The following is an 18249-nucleotide window of genomic DNA, read 5'->3' as shown; positions in this document are numbered from 1 at the left end:
AATACTTTATACAAGATTTATCTTTTTAATATATATATCATAAACATATAATTCTTACCTCAGTTGTAAGTGCTACGCTATGCTTGAGTGTCCTTCAAGTGAATCGATCTATAATTAAGATAACTCCGATACTGTACTCTACTAGATGTGTACCGCGTATGTCGGTCTGCATGGAATGGCTTCATTATGGCCGCTCGGCAATGGGTTGGAATCGCACTCTCAATGGAATCCAGATAATGCCGCCTTATTTGTTTATGAAATTGACCTGCGATTATCGCTGCAACGGAAACAGAAACTCCGACAGGACAAAGACGGACTTATTGCGTGTGTGCTGCCTCATGAATAATACATATGCCCGATGTGTGGGCGTGGCAGTCTGGCTGTCAGTCTGCCCGCTCACACACAATAAAAAAAACTTTACCAACGGGGGCGAAATCGTTTTGTTAACTTGTTCACAAGTGTCGGTATGTGCGTTGTTGGCCAACAACTCGAAAGTCTCTGTAAAGTCATTCTCCATTCTCTGCAGCGATCCCACATTCTCAGCCTCAAGGATCTGCTGTGAAAATCCGTTTACACAATTTAACGCACAAGTTCGACAAATTCGCATATATAAAAATAAAGTTTCCGCAAATGGATAAAACTTTTGTATTGACAATAAACGCCGACAGAAGACTTTCGAATATGGAAAACGGAAAATGCTGAAAAGCTGCGATGGCCAAAGGGGCTTGGCATAAAAGTGCATATTCTCATATAGTTGAACTCCACTCGCTCCGGAAGATAAAACCCGCAGGCTGCGATGATGCTTTCAAATAGGTTTAGTTTGTTGCCAAGTTGTTTAAAGTCAGTATAAGCAGATGAAAAAGGAGAACCGTGAAAGCTACACCGAACGAAATAGTTACTAATTTTTGGTTTATTGTAAAAATATATATTCTATACTAAATTCCTTAAAAAGAATCCTATCAGTTTTTATTAAACTTTTTTTGTGAATTTCTGTATTAGAGAAATTATTAAATTTATCTCACCTAAGCCTAAGAAAGAGAAGTGTTAAGAAGTATTTCAGTATTATTTTATAGAATCAAATAATAATAATGTTATTTGTTAAAAGCAGGGAAAAAAGTATGACCAGCAAATCAAAGATTGAATCTTTTCCTCTCATACCACGTTTTTCCAACGAAATCATAATTAACTTTAAAATACTTATTTTTAAAAATATATTTGATGTTTTGTCGTGTAGAGCCAGAGGGAAAAGTGCATCCACTTTTATGGCATTGGCATTGGCAGACAAAAGCGTACGAAATTCAATGAGCTGCAAAAAGCATCTAAAGTCGCTGCAGCTGCCAGATTTACGCCAAGAAAAATGTCAGACCGGCAGCTGCGGGCAGCCAACCTGCATTTCGCCCATACTTTCAACCTGTTTGGAGTTTCCTCACCCAGCCAAAAAAAAAAAACTAAAAGTACAAAAAAATTTGAAAAAAGAACCCGAAAGTTTGGAATCCAACTGGAAGAGGAGTTGACTGCGGTCTGAGCAGGCGGCAGACAAATTGCGCTCGTAAATGCTTTAAATTGTGCACTCTGCTCGCTTCAAATTGAAGTTGGGAAAGAAAAAGTGAAGCCGCGACGAGAACAAAACATGGCAAAACAAAAGTTGGCTAAAGGAGCGTGCAAAAAATTGCGGAGCGTGTTAAGAAAAATGTTTCCGTAAGCTGCGAACAAATGCGCGACAATATTTTTGTGTGCGGCCAATGTGGAAATCTTAGCTTAAAGTTCCCAAAACACCTTTGCCGTTTTAAGTGGGTGGTCGTTGTTGGTTCTAGAGTTTTCCCTCACTACTCGACTTCAGCCGAAAAACGAGAAATGCCAGCAGCAACACTTGCCATTTTCCGACTTCTTTTGGCCGCTACGCCTGGGTTGATAACCCAAAACCGAGTACCACTTTAGACCAAAGCAAAAGGGCTGGCCACGAAGAGAAACTTATAAGAGACTTCTTAAGTTCAATTTGGTATATATTTCTTTGAGTAAGATTGGTTAATTTAAAAGTATTATGACAGTACTTATGTTTATTGGGAAAAACAAAAAAGAAAATTGATTCAATCTCATGTATTGATTACAGTTATAGGAAAAAACTTCTTAGAAAATTTTCATATTAAATTAAAATGTTTAGGATCCAGACAACTTCTTAGCTAATTCCTTATGGAGAAACCTTTTTTCTCAGTGCTTGCACTGCACACTTGACTTTTCTGCGGCTGCAACAGTTGCAAGGTGTTAGATGTCAGACTGTTAAGTTAATACAGCTAGCTCGACTTTTCAACTCCTTAACTCTGCTCGACTACCTTTGGTGTTGGATTTTTCAATTCACAGCCTTTGCTTTCTTGGTCTAATGACCTGTTTCTGAACTGATATTAAGTGGCATTAGGAGTGGGCTTCTGTTCGCTAAACTTACATAAGTCCTTTGAGCACTTTAAGGCCACGGCAAGGTCACTTTTCGGGCTGACAGTCTGATAAGGGCAGCGTAAATTCAATAAATTCACTGACGTAATTCCTAATTGGCCCGGTGGAAAATAAACCAAGCGAAGCACTTAAATTAATTAAAATATCATTTCGGAAGTCGGTGGAAAGTAAACACAGTAAAATCACCGCCTCAAAGAATCCTTTTTTGCTTTCGCTTTTTGCAAAGTGAAATCGAAATGGCAAACAAAGCACGAAATTAGATGGTTCTCGGCATTATTGTCAAAATAACATTTTCCTCTTGGTTGCTGTTTTATTTTTTTTTTTCGTGTTTTTTCTCTGCGCCTTCTGAAGGTCGTAAATAATTTATGTAAACTTGAAGGTTTGCAGCAGTAGTGGGTGGTGGTGGGCGGCGGAAAATGGCAGTGGGAATTGTCGCAGACTCCTTTACACTTTGATGCTGCTGTGTTATGAATAATAACTTGGACTTGGTCCGCCCCGCCGCCTCCTTTTTGTTATTGTGCGTTCGAATTTCACGTCACTCTCGCCCCATCCCGCTCTTTGGCCATCTCTTTCCTGCATTTGGCAAAGCTTTGAATATTTTACGCAGGCATAAATAATTTAAAACAATGGAACACACGTAAAAAGGGAAAAGGATAATGCAGCAACAGACGGGCAAGGTTTTTTCTGCACAACAAAAAAAAACGAAGCTCACAAACGGGACAAAAGTGAGAGCGGAAAGCAAAAAAATGGGCCAAAAGAACAGGAAGATAAGAATAAAAATTTATATAACATATATATATATTCTTCTCTTCTTTTTTAAACATGGCCCAGAGATGCTGGCCCAAAGACCCACACAGACAGAAAGTGCTGCAGCTCAGTAAAAAAAAAAATGAAACGCCAACACCCTCCCACTTTCGACCCGAGCGCAACACTTGACATATGTGCCGCCGCCCTTTGACCTCTTTCCCCAGCTGCGGGGCGATGGAATTCCTTGTAAATGAGACGGCAAGGCGGCCAAAACATTTGACGAACGACAAAAAATGAAATGTAAATGCTGAAAATGTTGTCTTTGGCTCGTATGAGCCCTCCTTTTTTCCTCCCTTCTAAGCCAGTGAGTGATGGCGGCTCAAAGAAATGTCAACACACACAAGGCTCACGCACAGGCAGCCGCCCTTAGACAATTTCACTTTGACTTAACAAATAGAAAATCATTTATTCTGCATGCGCGAAAGTGGACGCACCGCCAGCCCGGGATTCGATTTCCCACGGAGATGGGGAACACTCAAAAAATTTAAGTTCATAAAAATGTTTTCAAAAATGACATATACGAAATATTTTGCACCAGTTAAAACTGAAATGAAAATGTTAGTTACATTTTATAATATTATATATAACTCATTAATTTCTTAGCTAGTTCAGGGGCTTAAGTTAAATTATAAATCATTTGTTTTAGTGCCTCCCTTGGACAACAAATTCTAACAATCAAGTTGAAGTAACAATAAAATCAAGTTGGATTAATCTCTATTATTCCCAAAATAAAATATTAAATATACTCATTTCATATTTAAGAATATTGAGAAAGAATTTGACAATGTATTCGCTAAATGATTCTCATTTAAATAATATTATCATCTTCGGAATTAACAAATTTAACATAATTTATGATAATAAATTAGCATTCTTCTGGTTTCGTTGGGTAAGGAATTTTAAAGAGTCTTATAAACTTGAGTTTTTCTGAGATTTCCCTTAGCATGGATATTAAATACAAAAGTCACCATTCAATAAGGTATCAAGATTTCTTTCAGTCTAATTCAGATGGCAGATGGGAACTCATCCGGTGGCTGCCTCCGCCGTGATTTCCATCCCGTGTCGAGCCTTTAGATTTATGCGCATTTTGCATATTTCTTTTCCTCCTCATTTCAAAAGCAACAAAAGTGACTTTGCCTCCGTTCCTGAATCAGCAGCTTTTTTCCCTTATTTTCTTTTTTTTTTCCCTGAGAGATGGTGCTCCAATTTTCATTGCGCGACTTTTATGACTTTGCCTGCCGCTGCTTTTGACTTTTATCGAATGCAAATTGTTTTATAATAATGCAATCAAATCTTTGTCAACTCTGTTTATTGATGTGTTTATTTTGTTTGGGGTTTTTCCTGATAATGCCGCCAGCTGAATAACATTTAGCAAGTGGAATAAATTTCGAGAGGAGCCACTTGAGTGACAAAGTTAACAAGCTTACGATGTTTACTCATAGGTTTTCCTCCCCCGAGACTTATTGGTGCTTTTCGAATCATTTTGTTTGTTGAGAAAACAAGATTATTTTTTATTGAGGCAGTAAAGTTTTTAAGCCTTATAAATATATATTACACGCCTGGAGAATATAAAAAAACATTTCCTTAAAAGCCTTTTTTTTAATAACTCTAATAATAAAAACAAAATTTAATAAAATTTCCCCTGGGAATTTAGTAAACAAACTAACAAAATTTGTATAATTCAGTTAGAGATTTTTCCGAGGGTTTTATATCTTTACAACTCTTGGCATATTCTATGTTCCATAAATAAATAAAAATTGAATACTTGAAGCTGGAAAAAATTCCATGTAACCCCTTGAAACCCCAATCTTGGCAAGAGCTGCTCTGGTGACGTGACTAAGCCAGAATAGAAGAGACCACCCAGAGATACCAAGGCATTTACTGCAGCGTCTCTGCAAATGTTTCTTTACTTGTACTTACACTTCTTTTATTGTTTCCTGATTTCATTCCTTTTTTTCTGAGCTGTGCTGGAAATGTACTTAAATCACGGGAAACGTGCCAAGCAACCAAACAAGGACAATAACACAAGAAGCCAACTTTTATGGGATGGCGAATGTCACTAGATGGTATTTTAAAGTGGCGTATTTTAATGAATCGATCATCAGTATGTCGCGTTGTGAAAACATCAAATTTTATGAATCGCACAGCGGTAACTACAATTATGGAAAAACATCAATGACATTGGCAATAACAACTACAAATACAGACGCCGGCGACAATAATAACAACACCATGCAACAGCGACAACAATAACAATAATTGTATTTACACATAATTGACCATAATCCCCAGCAGCATTCTCGTTATTCAGTCCCTCTCCCCTCGAACGACAGATTTTTATACCCGGTATTTGTACGGTTCTATGGGGTATATTATTTTTGAGGAAATCAAGGATTTATCATGTGCCATATTAAGTAATAGACTTTTGTAATATAAAGCTATTTTCATTTCAATTTCAATAGTGAAGCTATTATGATCCTGTGGACTATCTTTCAGATTAAATTAGAAAGCTTACCTTGGCTAAGAAACATCTAACGTCTAACGGATTTTGTTTATAGGTAGAAAACTTTAATGTTTCAATTACCCAACAATTTTATAAGACATCTAGTACAGGGTATCTATTAGTCCTGTCACTCTTATCCACCGCTCCTCCGTGTTTTCTCTTTGGGTTGTTGTTTTCGTTGTTTTGGTTAAGGCCCAACACCAACTTCAACACCCAATTCGGTTGGTTGCCCATGAAAATGGCCGCAGGCGACATTTTATGTTGCTGCTGTTGCCAGTGAGCTGTTTGTTGTTGGTAATGTTGTTTTCACCCAGCTCTGCTCGCATTGTCTGACTGTAGTTAAATTTAAATGCCAGTAGGCGAGGTGGCAAGGACTACCACTCGGGGGCTGGACCATAAATTAAATAAAATGAAATGAAATAATTTGGTCACGCACTTTCAACTGTTGACATTTGCCTTAACGGCTCCGCCCTAGAAAAAGTATTATTACGGATAATCCCAGACCAGAAGCTTTAAGTCGGCTGTGTACATTGATCCCCAGTTGGAGTCCGGGAAATCAATGTTTTATATACGCTCGTGCCCATGCAAATTATGTGGGCTCTGTGTAGTTGGCAGTGCTGCATATTTATGGGCCGCCGAATGTCGGCAGCATGCACACAGCGAAATCCACTTCATGACCGAAAATTAGTTTTTAACCCACAAAATAATCCCGAATGACATAAGGATGGCCTGCGAGCAGCAGTGAAAAGCGCGAAAATAAAAAAACGCCCGACAACCACAGCGAACATATTACAGTGGCGGACCCTTTGGACCCTTCGTCCTTCATCCTTCGTCCTGTCCATAGTCCGTTGTTCGGAGTCCTTGCTTGCCGGAAGTTGTAAAGCTGCCATTTCTCGGCCATGTTGTTGATGTTGCCACTGCCACCGACTTGGCTTTTCGAGCAACGATTCGCGGCCTCGTAATGCGGTCATTGTTATTGCAATTGTTGTTGCCACCGGGTAGTTGGGTAGTTACGGTAGTTTGGGGGCAGTAGCGCATTTGTTGTATTAACTTTTTCCAAGTGGCATGCAGCAGGAGTACTGGCAGCACCAACAATACCTCTCGAACGCCACCCCCGACGTGGGCCATAATTTATTAAAGCCTGCACCAGAGTGCTCCAGCGTCGGGCCAGCGCCCCCGGCACACAATTGAAATTTAAGCAGCAGCAGCAGCAGCAGCAGCGGCAGTAGCAGCAGAGGGCAAAGGGCAGCGCTCCAGCGAAGTTGCAGAAAATGCGAAACACTGGAGAAATCCCCATCCTCCTGTTTCCCCACCGCACCTCCTGCAACGCGCCACCAGGGAAAATGGTAATCGAAATGTTCGCCGCACGAATCAACGCAAACAAGGAACACAGGGAAAAAATATTTAAAAATATATAAAAGTATCTTACAGATTTTGTAATTTATTAAAACAATAATAAATAAGTAAAAATATTCAAAAAGACATCTCATTAATGTTGAGCATTCTCAACAACAATTATTTACGGTAAAAGGGCTTAGAAATTTATATTTATTTAATAATAAAAAACTGTAAAAAAGTTTAAGAAGTTTAACTACTATGTATTCATTTACTAAGAGTTATGATTCTAAAGTTATATAATAGAGTTCAGCGATTAGAAAGTATTTTAAAATTCTCACCCAGTTAGGAAACACTTTTTCGCAGTGCATCTCTGAGCAGCAGTGGGAGTTGGCCTGCAACACTGGCCAGTTCCCAGTCAATGTCTTGCCTCCTTCGAAGCATTTTTTTCTGGCCTGGCCTCTTTCTGCAGTCAAAGTTTTTGGTCGAAAACTTTTTGGGGTTCGGGGAAATAATTCATGAAACATAGCGAGCGCGAAACGCGAAAAGCGAACATTTTTGTGCCTGTGCCGAATCTGATTGTGACACAAACGAATTGTTCTGGTTGTCGTCGGCGGAGTTTTGGATGTGGAGATGGCGTTGGAGGTGGGTCACTGGGCTGGGTGGAACATGGAGAACAGGAACAGGACCACCGCCACGGCGTTCGGTCGCATATTTATGTGCCTATTTCGGTTTTTTCTATTTGGCTAGGAGCATTACTCTTCTTGGCATGCAAATTTATGGTGTGTCCCAAAACAATTGTTATTGTGTTTTCAACTTTTGCTTGATTTGTGTGTTTTAAGTGATTCCAAATGGGTCGTCGGGGGATTGAGCTGGGTGATTGTCCACCCGGGTTTGTTGGCAATTTGCGGCCAGGAATCCCCCACCCAACAAACAGACCAGACCAGACCAGACCAGCTGATAATTTCTTGGCTGTCATCGGGCCAGACGCGCGCTGCATATCTCAATGCAATTCTAAGCACCCAATAACCATAAAACACTTTAAAGTCCAGTTGCAGTCGAAACTTGCTATTTCGTCCGCTGGATTCCCCACTGACTTTTGTTTATTTGTATTTCCGCAAACAATTCGACTGGCAGTCCGGGAAACTTCTGAGGCCATGCAATTGTTGCCACTGCTCCTGGTTACTTCTCGGTTGTGGCAGCAGTGGCAGTAGGCCACTTCCTGCAGTCGCCGCGGAGTAAGTTCAGCTGCGTCCGCATGCAATTCGTGAATTTTTGAAGGCACTTCTTTTGTTATTCCGGCTCCGGAATCTACCTCCTCCTCCGGGTTTTCCCTACCCCTGCCCCGGCTTGCAATATGCAAACGGTCATTTCGTTAATGAGCGTGGGGCAGCAGTTTGAGGAGGTTGGGGTTAAGGGGGAGAAAAAAGGAAATTCAGGAGCAGCAGCGAACTACAACTTTTACGGGGCATCCGGCGGATGAAGTGGGTTTTCAGTAGGGAGGAGATATAAGACGAAGAGGAGTAGGAGGAACTGGCGGAAGGACCATGACCGGTAGGCAGTGGCCATAAAGCCGACTGCTTAGATAGACAGCAGCAGCAGCCCCTGTTCCCAGTCTGCTTTCCGGATGACTTGGTTTATTTTACGTAATGAAATGAAATTGAAATGAATGTTTTATAAACCGCCAGCTCTGTTTTTCCCTACACTCCCCCTCTCTACCATTTCCTCTTGTAGAACATAAAATTATGATAAAAACTAAAAGCTACATATAAACATAATTGCACTGCTTTTGTTTTTTTTTTTGCACTTTTTTCGTGTCGGATTTTTTCAATACAAATCAGTGTAAAAATGCTTTAAACTGTTCACCATGAATTATCATAATTAAAACACCCGCATAAATATTTATGAGCAATTCGCAATTACGTATATAAAGACAAATACGAATAAGCCAAAATATTTGAGGGACTTTACACATTGCATTTGCATACGATTGTGTGTCATAAAAGTATATATCGAAACCCGTCGTATAACAAGTGGTGCAAGGAGCAGAGTCCGGGGATTTAATTAAATTTGGCTTAATGTTGTCACCGCAGGAGAGTTGCTGCTACTGCTGTTTGCTGCATGCTGCTGCTGCGGTTGCTGGTTGGAATTCGGTTATTAAACATTCTGCGGATTTTTCTTACGTTGCTCGTGGGCCAAGAATTTATCGAATTCAATTAGTACGAAGAGCACAGGCGAGAGCTCCGTCCGCTGAGTAGTCTAATAAGATGGAGATTATCCACTAATAATATTGTTGGTCGAATTTTCTGAGTGGTATTTTGGTCGATCGTTTGGCCAATGTCTTATGTGTATATAGAAGCGACCATCTCACAGATCTTAAATGCCCAATCGATAATGTTAGATGGAACCGTATTAGGACATTTCATTGTTGTCCATCCTACCATCGTGATCTAGATACTTTTCATATGCCTTTAGAACAGCTGACATTAAACATCAGTTAATCGTATCATTTTCTTCGCCCATACGGGACAACTGCATATTAATCTTTTAATATAGTGTGAACACTTTTTAAATTAAGTTTTTTAATATTTGCAGGTTCCACCATTAAGGGCGTCGTGGCCATACTGAATTGTATCCTGGCACGACAGCTTTGCTTTGAGGATCCCTCATGTTCGGCCATATTGGAAATAATTCCGCGCGTCTGTGGGCCCATACCAGGTAAATATAAATATACCAAAAATGCCAGAAAAACATCATTGAAATCAAATCGATATTTATACTGCCCGCTGATGAAATGTTTACACAAAATCTATGGGTTTTTGTGTCAAGTGTTTGCAGAGCTCTCGAGGACTTGCGGCGTCCAACGCTGATTATGCACAAGTTTTGGTCATTTGAGAATTAATTTCCGCTACCAGTGCACGAGTCGGTTGAATATATTATATATATTTCCTTTGTTTTTATTTGCTCGAGGGGTTCGCTTGCTGTTGCCGCTGTGTATGGCTTCGACAACTGTGTAATTATTTCAGCAATTTTTGTGTGTTCCGTGAGCAGGCGCGCGTGCAATAAAACAGTAAATAACAGTGTACACTTAAAGCGCAACAAAAAGCGCGGGGACGAGAAGGAGGAGATCGGCCACGAAGCGCCAGCAAAGGGCATTTGAATATTCAAATGCCCTAGAGAGCTGCGACGCCCGTCGAGTCGAGTCGATGGCCTGTTCCTGCAATACCCTGTAGCAAATGGAGAGTTGGGAAGACCAGCATTCTGGGTAACAGGGCGTATGAGAAATATTTTCATACAGATTTAAGGGATCTTTGTGGGAAAGAAATTTCAGTAATTTGTATTCCAGTAGGGATAATACATACAGAAATTACCAGTATTAATTATTTAGTTATTAAAAATTTTGTAACCCAATTAAAATAACGACATTAAAGAAAATCTTTCTTAGTATTTATCTAATATTCATAAATTTTCAAATTAATCTCTTGAAAATTCTTACTTTATGTGTTCTTTTTAAAGTAAAGACCCCAAAATTTCCAAAAGTTATCATATACTTTAAAAACAATATTTAAGCTTAAAATATACAAAAAGTAAAAGCCATTGACAAACCTTCACCCCTATGATGAAACTTTTAAATTTGTTTTACCAATTAATCTGCTTATTTTAACTTGAAGGACCAACAAATCAAACTAGGGGGTATTCCTTTTTTTCAACATTTGACTTTTAATCTCCTGTTTGTTTTTCCTGGAAAAGTGAATGAGAATGTGTGTGTGTGTGGTGAGCGCACATGACCTGAAGGTGCAAAATGAAAAAGAAATGCGTGGCTGGTGGCGTCCTTCTTATCCGGGTATCCACATTCACTTCCATACTCACCTGGCAACCTCGCAACCTGCCCACCTGGCCACCACCCACTTCATTCACCTGGCCACCTATTCATTCTGCCGCTCAAACAAAAGCCCGGCGACGAACGAATGAGCGCGCCGCAGAAAAAGTTAATTTATAAATTATTCAGTAATTTGTTTTAGACTCGGCTTTAGAACGGTGCCCCGCCACACCCGCCGCCACAAAAACAGCAACAACAATGGAAATAAATTTCTTTTGTGCCACGCTTTGATCCGCCCCTCATTCAAAATGTGTATCTAAGCCGGGACTTTTCCGCGAACACTATCCACCAACCACTCATTGCCGGTTCATCGTCATGGTCGCATAGTTTGTGAAAAGTCCTGTTCCGAAGAGCTGGAAAGCTCAGGCCCCTCGTATCGTGCGCATAAGTCCGCTCTTATATTTAATTATTAATGTTCATTCAGTCCGACCAGCGTCTTGTGGCATTTCTCAGCTTTTGCCGCGCACCGTCTACCCGCCCCCTGCCCTGCCATGCCATCATCATCGGGCACCACGTTGGCTTCCATTTAAGTGGCTTTCACCTTTGTGCGCCTGTAGAACGAAACACGGCGAAAAAATCGCATTTAAAACGGAGCATTAACGGCTTTAGTTTGCTCGAGGCCAGCTTTCTCTTTTGTTTATGCACTCAGAAAAGCGGATAAACACTGGAAGGCCAAGACCATTTCGTTCTTGAAAAAATCCCAAATGAACAAGAGATTAAGCATATCTTCCGAAAACTATTCTGACTTTAACTCAAAGTTTCACAAAATTTAAAAAAATAATACAACAGTATTTTTCTCTGCGTGAAAATGTATTTTATTTTGATTTCTTTTGCCGCATTGGCTCATTTCCGTTCTCGAATAAGGAAAGAATCGGATATAAATGGATATAACCTTTACGGCTGAGGCTTGGACCATTCGACGCACAGGATCAAGTGGTCGTAGCCATGGCCATTAAGAATTTCAATGGCAGTGGCTGCATCCTGGCGAAACTTGAAGCGCACATAGGCGTATCCCTTGCAGAGTCCCGTGTTCTTTTCTCGAGCCAAGAACAGCTTGGTGTGGGGTCCAATTTTCTTAACCAGCTCCTCCAGATCAAGTTCAGTCATGGATTCGGATAGGTTTGATATACGAACCGCCGACGAGTCATCCCGTTCACGACCCCAACCTTTGCCGCCGGAAGATCCACCACCCTCCTTCATGAAGGGAGGAACATATTTTCCCGTCTTTCCGAGATCGCTTATGGCAGCAGCTGCTGCAGCATTGGCCCTGCTTTCCATCAGGGTCTTACTGTCCATCGAAGTGCCTTTGTAGGGACAGTTGACACTCCAATGTTCGCCATTGCAAATGCGACACTTGGCTATGTTCTTGCCGGCGTCCAGTTGAGTTTCATGTGTCTGCTCAAACTCCTTGGAACCGATGAACTGCATGAATATCTCCTCCGATGCCATGGTTGTCTGGGAATTGGGACCGGGCTTGTCCATTTGGGAATCTCCGAACTTCACCCAACTGCGACGACGAGCTACAGCCTTTGGAACAACCTGTTTCTCGATCTTGAACGTGCGCACCACCTTCATCTTCTTGCCATCATCGTTAAACTTGTACTCAGTCACGTACTTGTAGTCGCCCTCGATGTACTCATTGGATGGTGGCAGACCATCCGCATAGTCTGCCTCTACTTCATCGGCCCAGGAGGTATTGAATGATTTCATATTTTAAGATTTTTATATGTTTCCCTACAACTATTTCAAATCCTTAATAAAAGATTTGACTAACTAAATCTACCGAATTGAACGAAAAAAAAAGACAATTCATAAGACTAGCCTGCTTGGATAAATATATTTTACTAATCTCTAATCATTTTGGTGTTATTGATTTGACTTATTCAGATTTCAGTAAAATTTCCAACTTAAAACAATATTATTTTATACACATTATTTAAGTTTACTATTTTGAAAAAAGAAAACCTATTATTTTCGAAATCCAACATGTTTTAAATGATAACTTATAAACGCATTACAAAAATGTTTTCTAAAAAAAACTTTTTAAGGTAAATCTTCTGATAGTCGAACACTTTAAGAAAAGCCAAATCTTATTTGATTAATAAATTTATAAATTTAAGTCAATACAAATAACTAATTCCCTTTTAATAATAGTCTATGTGATATTCAAATACAAACTGAAATATTTTCCTTATCTCCGGCTTTACTCACAGTGAGAGGCAATCTCTCAGAAAAACAGATAAGAGTCTACTTGAGTTCTAGTTAAAGTCTAATAGAATTCGTATTATCAGTTTACTTTCACTCTTTAAATCTGTCGGTCGTTCAACTAAGAATAAAATGTTGCTCTTGAACCATCCAAAAACCGGCCAAAGTCTGGAGATCAATGAATTTTGGCTCCGTGATCATTGCCGGTGTGGAGAATGTCTAAACTTGGATACAAATCAGAGGCGCTATGATATCTTAGACTTACCTGCCGATGTAAAGCCGCTGAATGTTAAATACGAAGGGATAAACCTAAAAGTGCAGTGTAAGTGGGAAAATACATAAATACAATGCACTTAAAGTCAATTATATTTTGACTGCAACCCTAGGGAGTGACGGTCATCAGTCCAGCTATGACGTGGACTTCATATTTGAATCCCAGCTGGAGCAGCTGATAAGCCGGCGGTCAAAGGCCACCAATCTGACGCCCTGGAATCGCAGCATTATCTTGCAAAACGAACGCCACTTGAGATTCAGTTTGCCCAAGCTGGTTTCCAGTGATGATGAAGTCACATCTTTGGTAGAATCTCTAGTCCGTTATGGCATTGTCTTCATCGATGATGTAGTTCCCACACCAAATATGACCGAGTTAGCTCTACGTCGGGTTTTCCCCCTTATGAAAACATTTTTTGGTGAAATGTGGACTTTTAGCGATAAACCGGATCACGCGGATACCGCATATACCAAACTGTATTTGGGTTCCCACACAGATAATACATATTTCTGCGATGCCGCTGGATTGCAGGCTCTTCATTGCATCGAACACTCGGGTTCTGGTGGTGAAAACTTCTTTGTAGATGGTCTTCATGTGGTTCATGAACTGAAATGTCGTTTTCCGGCTGCCTATAATCTGTTATGCAGAGTTCTGGTTCCTGGTGAATATATTGAAAAAGGAGAGCACCATCGCCATTCGGCTCCTATAATACAAGTGGATCCACTTACTCAGGAATTTGTTCAACTCAGACTGAATGTCGCCGATCGAGCTGTTTTCAATACTATCCCCCAATCCGAGATGAGCGAGTTCTATGAGAGTCTAAGGCAGCTTTTAAAAATTGTTAAAGATGATGAACAGCAGTGGAATCTGAAGTTATATCCTGGCAGCATTGTGCTCTTCGATAACTGGAGAGTTCTCCATGGTCGTCAGGCTTACACTGGAAGTCGTACTATGTCAGGTTCTTATGTGCAGCGTACGGATTTCCTAAGCAAGGCTCGGGTTTTGGGAATTATCGAATAAAACCTTTTTATATTGAAAGACATTATTAATAATTCATAATAAAATAAATATAATTTTGGTATTAATTAAAAGTTATAGTCCTTTGTCTCCTTATGAAGACTTGACAGATCACTTAACCTACAGTTTCAAGAGTATGCCTTAGGATACCTTAAGAGCTGAGTATTTATGAATCATATGAAAACAATAAGAGATGTATTTATTATAAATCCTACTGGGCTATTTATGAACTAGTAAGAAAATACTGAATTCTTGTTAAATAATGATTTTTGATATAGAAAGAAAACATTTCACATTGTTTAAATACATTTTTCCTCATCTGAGCCAGGGACCTTCTCCAATTCAATTTCGATTGCAAATGCCAACGCATCATAATAAAAAGTTACGATTACAATTGCTGGCCAGCGTCTAATTTTTTGTCATAGGGGAGGTGGATCGCATACAGAAAACCGGCAACAAAAATCATTTGGCATTTGTTTTTATGGCCAGCGTCTCATGTGGGTTTGTGTGTGTGTTTGTGTGTGTGTGTTTGGCATAAACAAACGCACTTTGAACTTTTTCATTTAAAAGTGAAATTACTTTTTGTTGGCCGTGCAGGTTAATGGCTGTCGCGTTGCTGTCCTTTAAATGTCCTCCAAATATGGATGTGCCTTAAAGAGAGCGAGAGCACAGAACAGTGTCTGAATATTTATGATAATTGCATTTCATGCAGGTTTTCCCCGCCCGCTTTTCCCGTATTTTCCAACCAAGCAACTCTCATATGCGACGGCACGACCGGGAAAAGCCTTTAAAAGCAGCTTCGATGCCCCAGCTGGGCGATAAATATATTTTTGTTCGCTTTTCCTTCGCCGGAAGTTGCAGCACAGCAGTCGTGCCTTTGCATGGCATACTTTTCGGCATTCCACTTCCGTTTTAAAACGCTGCACTCACTTTGAGCCACCGGGGCACTTGTCGATGGTTCAATAAAATCAACATGGACACAAAAGGCTCAGACACACACACGTGTGTATGTGTTCTCCTGAAACAGGAAACTTGTATATCCTTTCCGAAAATAGTTCAAACACAATGTGCCTGCTTAACTCACTCGTAATTAATATGCTCGATAATAATTTATATGCCCTTGAATAGCCAGCTAAACTTAATAAATGACTCATAAATTTCACCAACAGACGGCCATAAAAAGCAAAAAAATAATAAAAACAATCGCCTGGCCAGGAAAAACAAATATCAAACTAAAATCAAATAAAGCAAGGCAGGAAAAAACCATGCCAAACACATGCACAGCAGCAACAAACAAACAAAGAAATCATTGAACCAATTCAGCGACCAACTCAACAACCGGAAACGCGTTTCGAATAAAAACGAATTGAGGACTTAACAATAACAGTAAAAGGCAAGGGCAATGGCGGCGGCAGTGGAAAAAAAATATATAAAAAGGCAACTCAAACAGCAAATGGCGTCGCTTGATGGCGACGAAGCATAAAACCACTCGCCTTGGCTTTATTTTTTTATGACCGCCCAGCATGCAATGACGAAACCAAAGCCAGGTGCCACTAGCCAAGAAATAACCCATGGCCAGGAGCTGCGGGCCAAGAGAAAGGAATCTAGTTAGCTGGCCAGCCATCAAATGCACTCGCCACACGGAGAAAAATGTACTTTAAGATTTTGTGCATTGAAGTTCTAAAAAGTTTCCCAAGCGAAATCAAAACAAATTTAAATTTATTTATCCATTTTGTATATAAACTAAAAATACCTATAAACCAGTTTTTTTATTTTGTATATAAACTAAAAATATGCTTAAAGACTTCAAACACATAGCTTATAGGAAAAATAACTCTTCACGACTGGTTTATATGTTAAGTCTTAGTCCCAGTTACCTTTTTCTAATTGCCACATCCCTATGATTAATCATCTTTTTGTGAATCTGTATCAAAACAGTTCCAAATCCTTTATTTTTCATATTTGTATGCTTTCAAAGCAGCCTTTTCCATTTCCTCGGGTAAGAACATAAGTACTCTCTGTTTCGCCTTTGATCCACAGCCAACGAGTTTTAATTGACACCATGAGGGCCCAAAAAAATCCCCAAAACCCGAAATCCCCAAAAAAAAAAATAAAACCAAGGGGCATAAAAATGATGGATGCCTGTGAAAAATGTCACTTGTTGCTCAGTCGATGCCAGTGTGTGTCTGTGTGTTTTCCAACTTCCAGCTCCCCTGGATCTGTATTGCGAAAAAAAAACCCGTACGGAAGCAACTTTATGTTCAACTAGCAAATAATCATGTCCGGTCTGGATGGGACAAGGGCGTTATTGGAGAGGTCGTGGGGCAATCACAGGGGTTACCGAATGGCAGGGGGGATTTCGGTTCGGTTCGGGTCAGTTGAGTGACGTGAACCACATGGCGTGGTGGAGTGGCCACCACTCGCTTCCCATTATGCGCCGGACTCCCATTGTCCGGCAGTTTGCTTGTTTTGCTTTTTGGCGATTTTACGGCTTATGACGAGCCAAACGAGTCCCTGTCCCTATGTGCGTCCCTATTTGTGCGTCTCGGTCTCTGCTGGCTGTGTTTGTGAAGTGTTGGCGTAGCCGGGTTTATTAGTAGGGCTTATGTTTTATGGCCAAAAGGACAATAGATGGCCAACAGATGTTTGCCTTTTGTTTGTCGTCCTTGTCGTAGCAGTTGTAGTAGTAGTAGTAGTTGTCATATGCTCGAATAAGCTGTCACACACCCACGTATAGTCTATGTGTAACATAATTTATTATGTTATAAAATATTATCCGGCCACGTTCGCTGCGAATCGCTTCATTGGCCGCTTAAATCGACCGTTTTGTTTGGAGACTCAATTATTCATATATGTAGTAGTTGTTGTAACCTCTCTCTCAGCTCTTATTATGACATGTGTCTGGTTTGTAGTTGTCTGGCTGCCATTTATAACAACTGTCATAGCCCACACCTGCACTGAAAAAAATACATTAAGTTAAGAAAAAGTTCCTTCAGGGCAGACAATTTCAAAATCAAATACTGATTGCATCAAAATTCTAATATTTTATATCATTTCTTTATATTCTTTTTGGGAATAGCTAAAGTTTTTCCCTCAGTGTATCCACTCGTACAGTTGGTAATCGATGTGCATCTCCCAAAATGAACCGGCACGACATTAAATGTCAAAGTTTAAGCACTGCTGCCATTTATAGATCATTAAGCATATCAGCCCAATCCCCCAAATGGATCCAACTGTCACTCACTTGCCACAACATGTTGTACTCAATATTACTGCTCCACTCTTCTATTTCCAGTGTCCTGCAGCACGGTGACGGTGACCAAGTGCCAGGCTGCCCTCCGCACTCTGCAGGCCTTCCAGTTCTTTCCGGCCCACCTGCCTATGCAAAGAACCTGGAATGGATCCCGACTGCAATCACTTTCGGGACTTTCTCTTCGATCATCCATGCGGATTTGTGCTGAAGAAAGGTATTTCTAATGGGACATATATATTAATGTATTTGTATTCTAAGTGTCTCTGGAACTACATCTTGCAGCTGAAAAGGATCCGTACCCCATCGATGCACTACCAACTTGCAACCACGCCCTTTCCGTTTGCCAACAGGAACGCAAATGCCTGAAACTCTTCGAGGACTTCAAAACGCACTGTAAAGTGCGGGATAATAAATGCAAAATGGAAAACAGGTAAGCCAGGAGTTAGGAAACCATTAGTTTACTTACAATATATTTACTTTAGAAGCTTAAGTGAACTCTGCAGATTTTAAATTGCGCAGGACTTACATAA

The 18249-nt window shown here is 40.2% G+C and overlaps 3 protein-coding genes across 3 annotated transcripts in view; 2 read left to right on the top strand and 1 right to left on the bottom strand.

Annotated features, from left to right (window-relative positions):
- Nucleotides 1-18249, top strand: part of LOC108117034 — a 61793-nt gene that overhangs the window by 17931 nt on the left and 25613 nt on the right. Inside the window, 4 exon segments of the mRNA XM_041819010.1 lie at nt 9689-9811; nt 17762-17829; nt 17831-17933; nt 18002-18149. Coding sequence (XP_041674944.1) covers nt 9689-9811; nt 17762-17829; nt 17831-17933; nt 18002-18149 — 442 coding nt within the window.
- LOC108117147 (eukaryotic translation initiation factor 3 subunit G-2) lies at nt 11505-12781 on the bottom strand. The gene has a single exon (XM_017229405.2). The coding sequence runs from the start codon at nt 12681-12683 to the stop codon at nt 11868-11870; it is 816 nt and encodes a 271-aa protein (XP_017084894.1). The 5' UTR covers nt 12684-12781; the 3' UTR covers nt 11505-11867.
- On the top strand, nt 13275-14859 carry LOC108117146 (trimethyllysine dioxygenase, mitochondrial). The gene is made up of 2 exons (XM_017229404.2): nt 13275-13500; nt 13565-14859. The coding sequence occupies exons 1-2, from the start codon at nt 13311-13313 to the stop codon at nt 14467-14469; spliced, it is 1095 nt and encodes a 364-aa protein (XP_017084893.1). The 5' UTR covers nt 13275-13310; the 3' UTR covers nt 14470-14859.

The sequence above is a fragment of the Drosophila eugracilis genome, unplaced genomic scaffold (assembly GCF_018153835.1).
Source record: "Drosophila eugracilis isolate 14026-0451.02 unplaced genomic scaffold, ASM1815383v1 contig_440, whole genome shotgun sequence".
Taxonomy (NCBI): domain Eukaryota; kingdom Metazoa; phylum Arthropoda; class Insecta; order Diptera; family Drosophilidae; genus Drosophila; species Drosophila eugracilis.
This window is presented reverse-complemented; position numbering and strand designations above follow the sequence as displayed.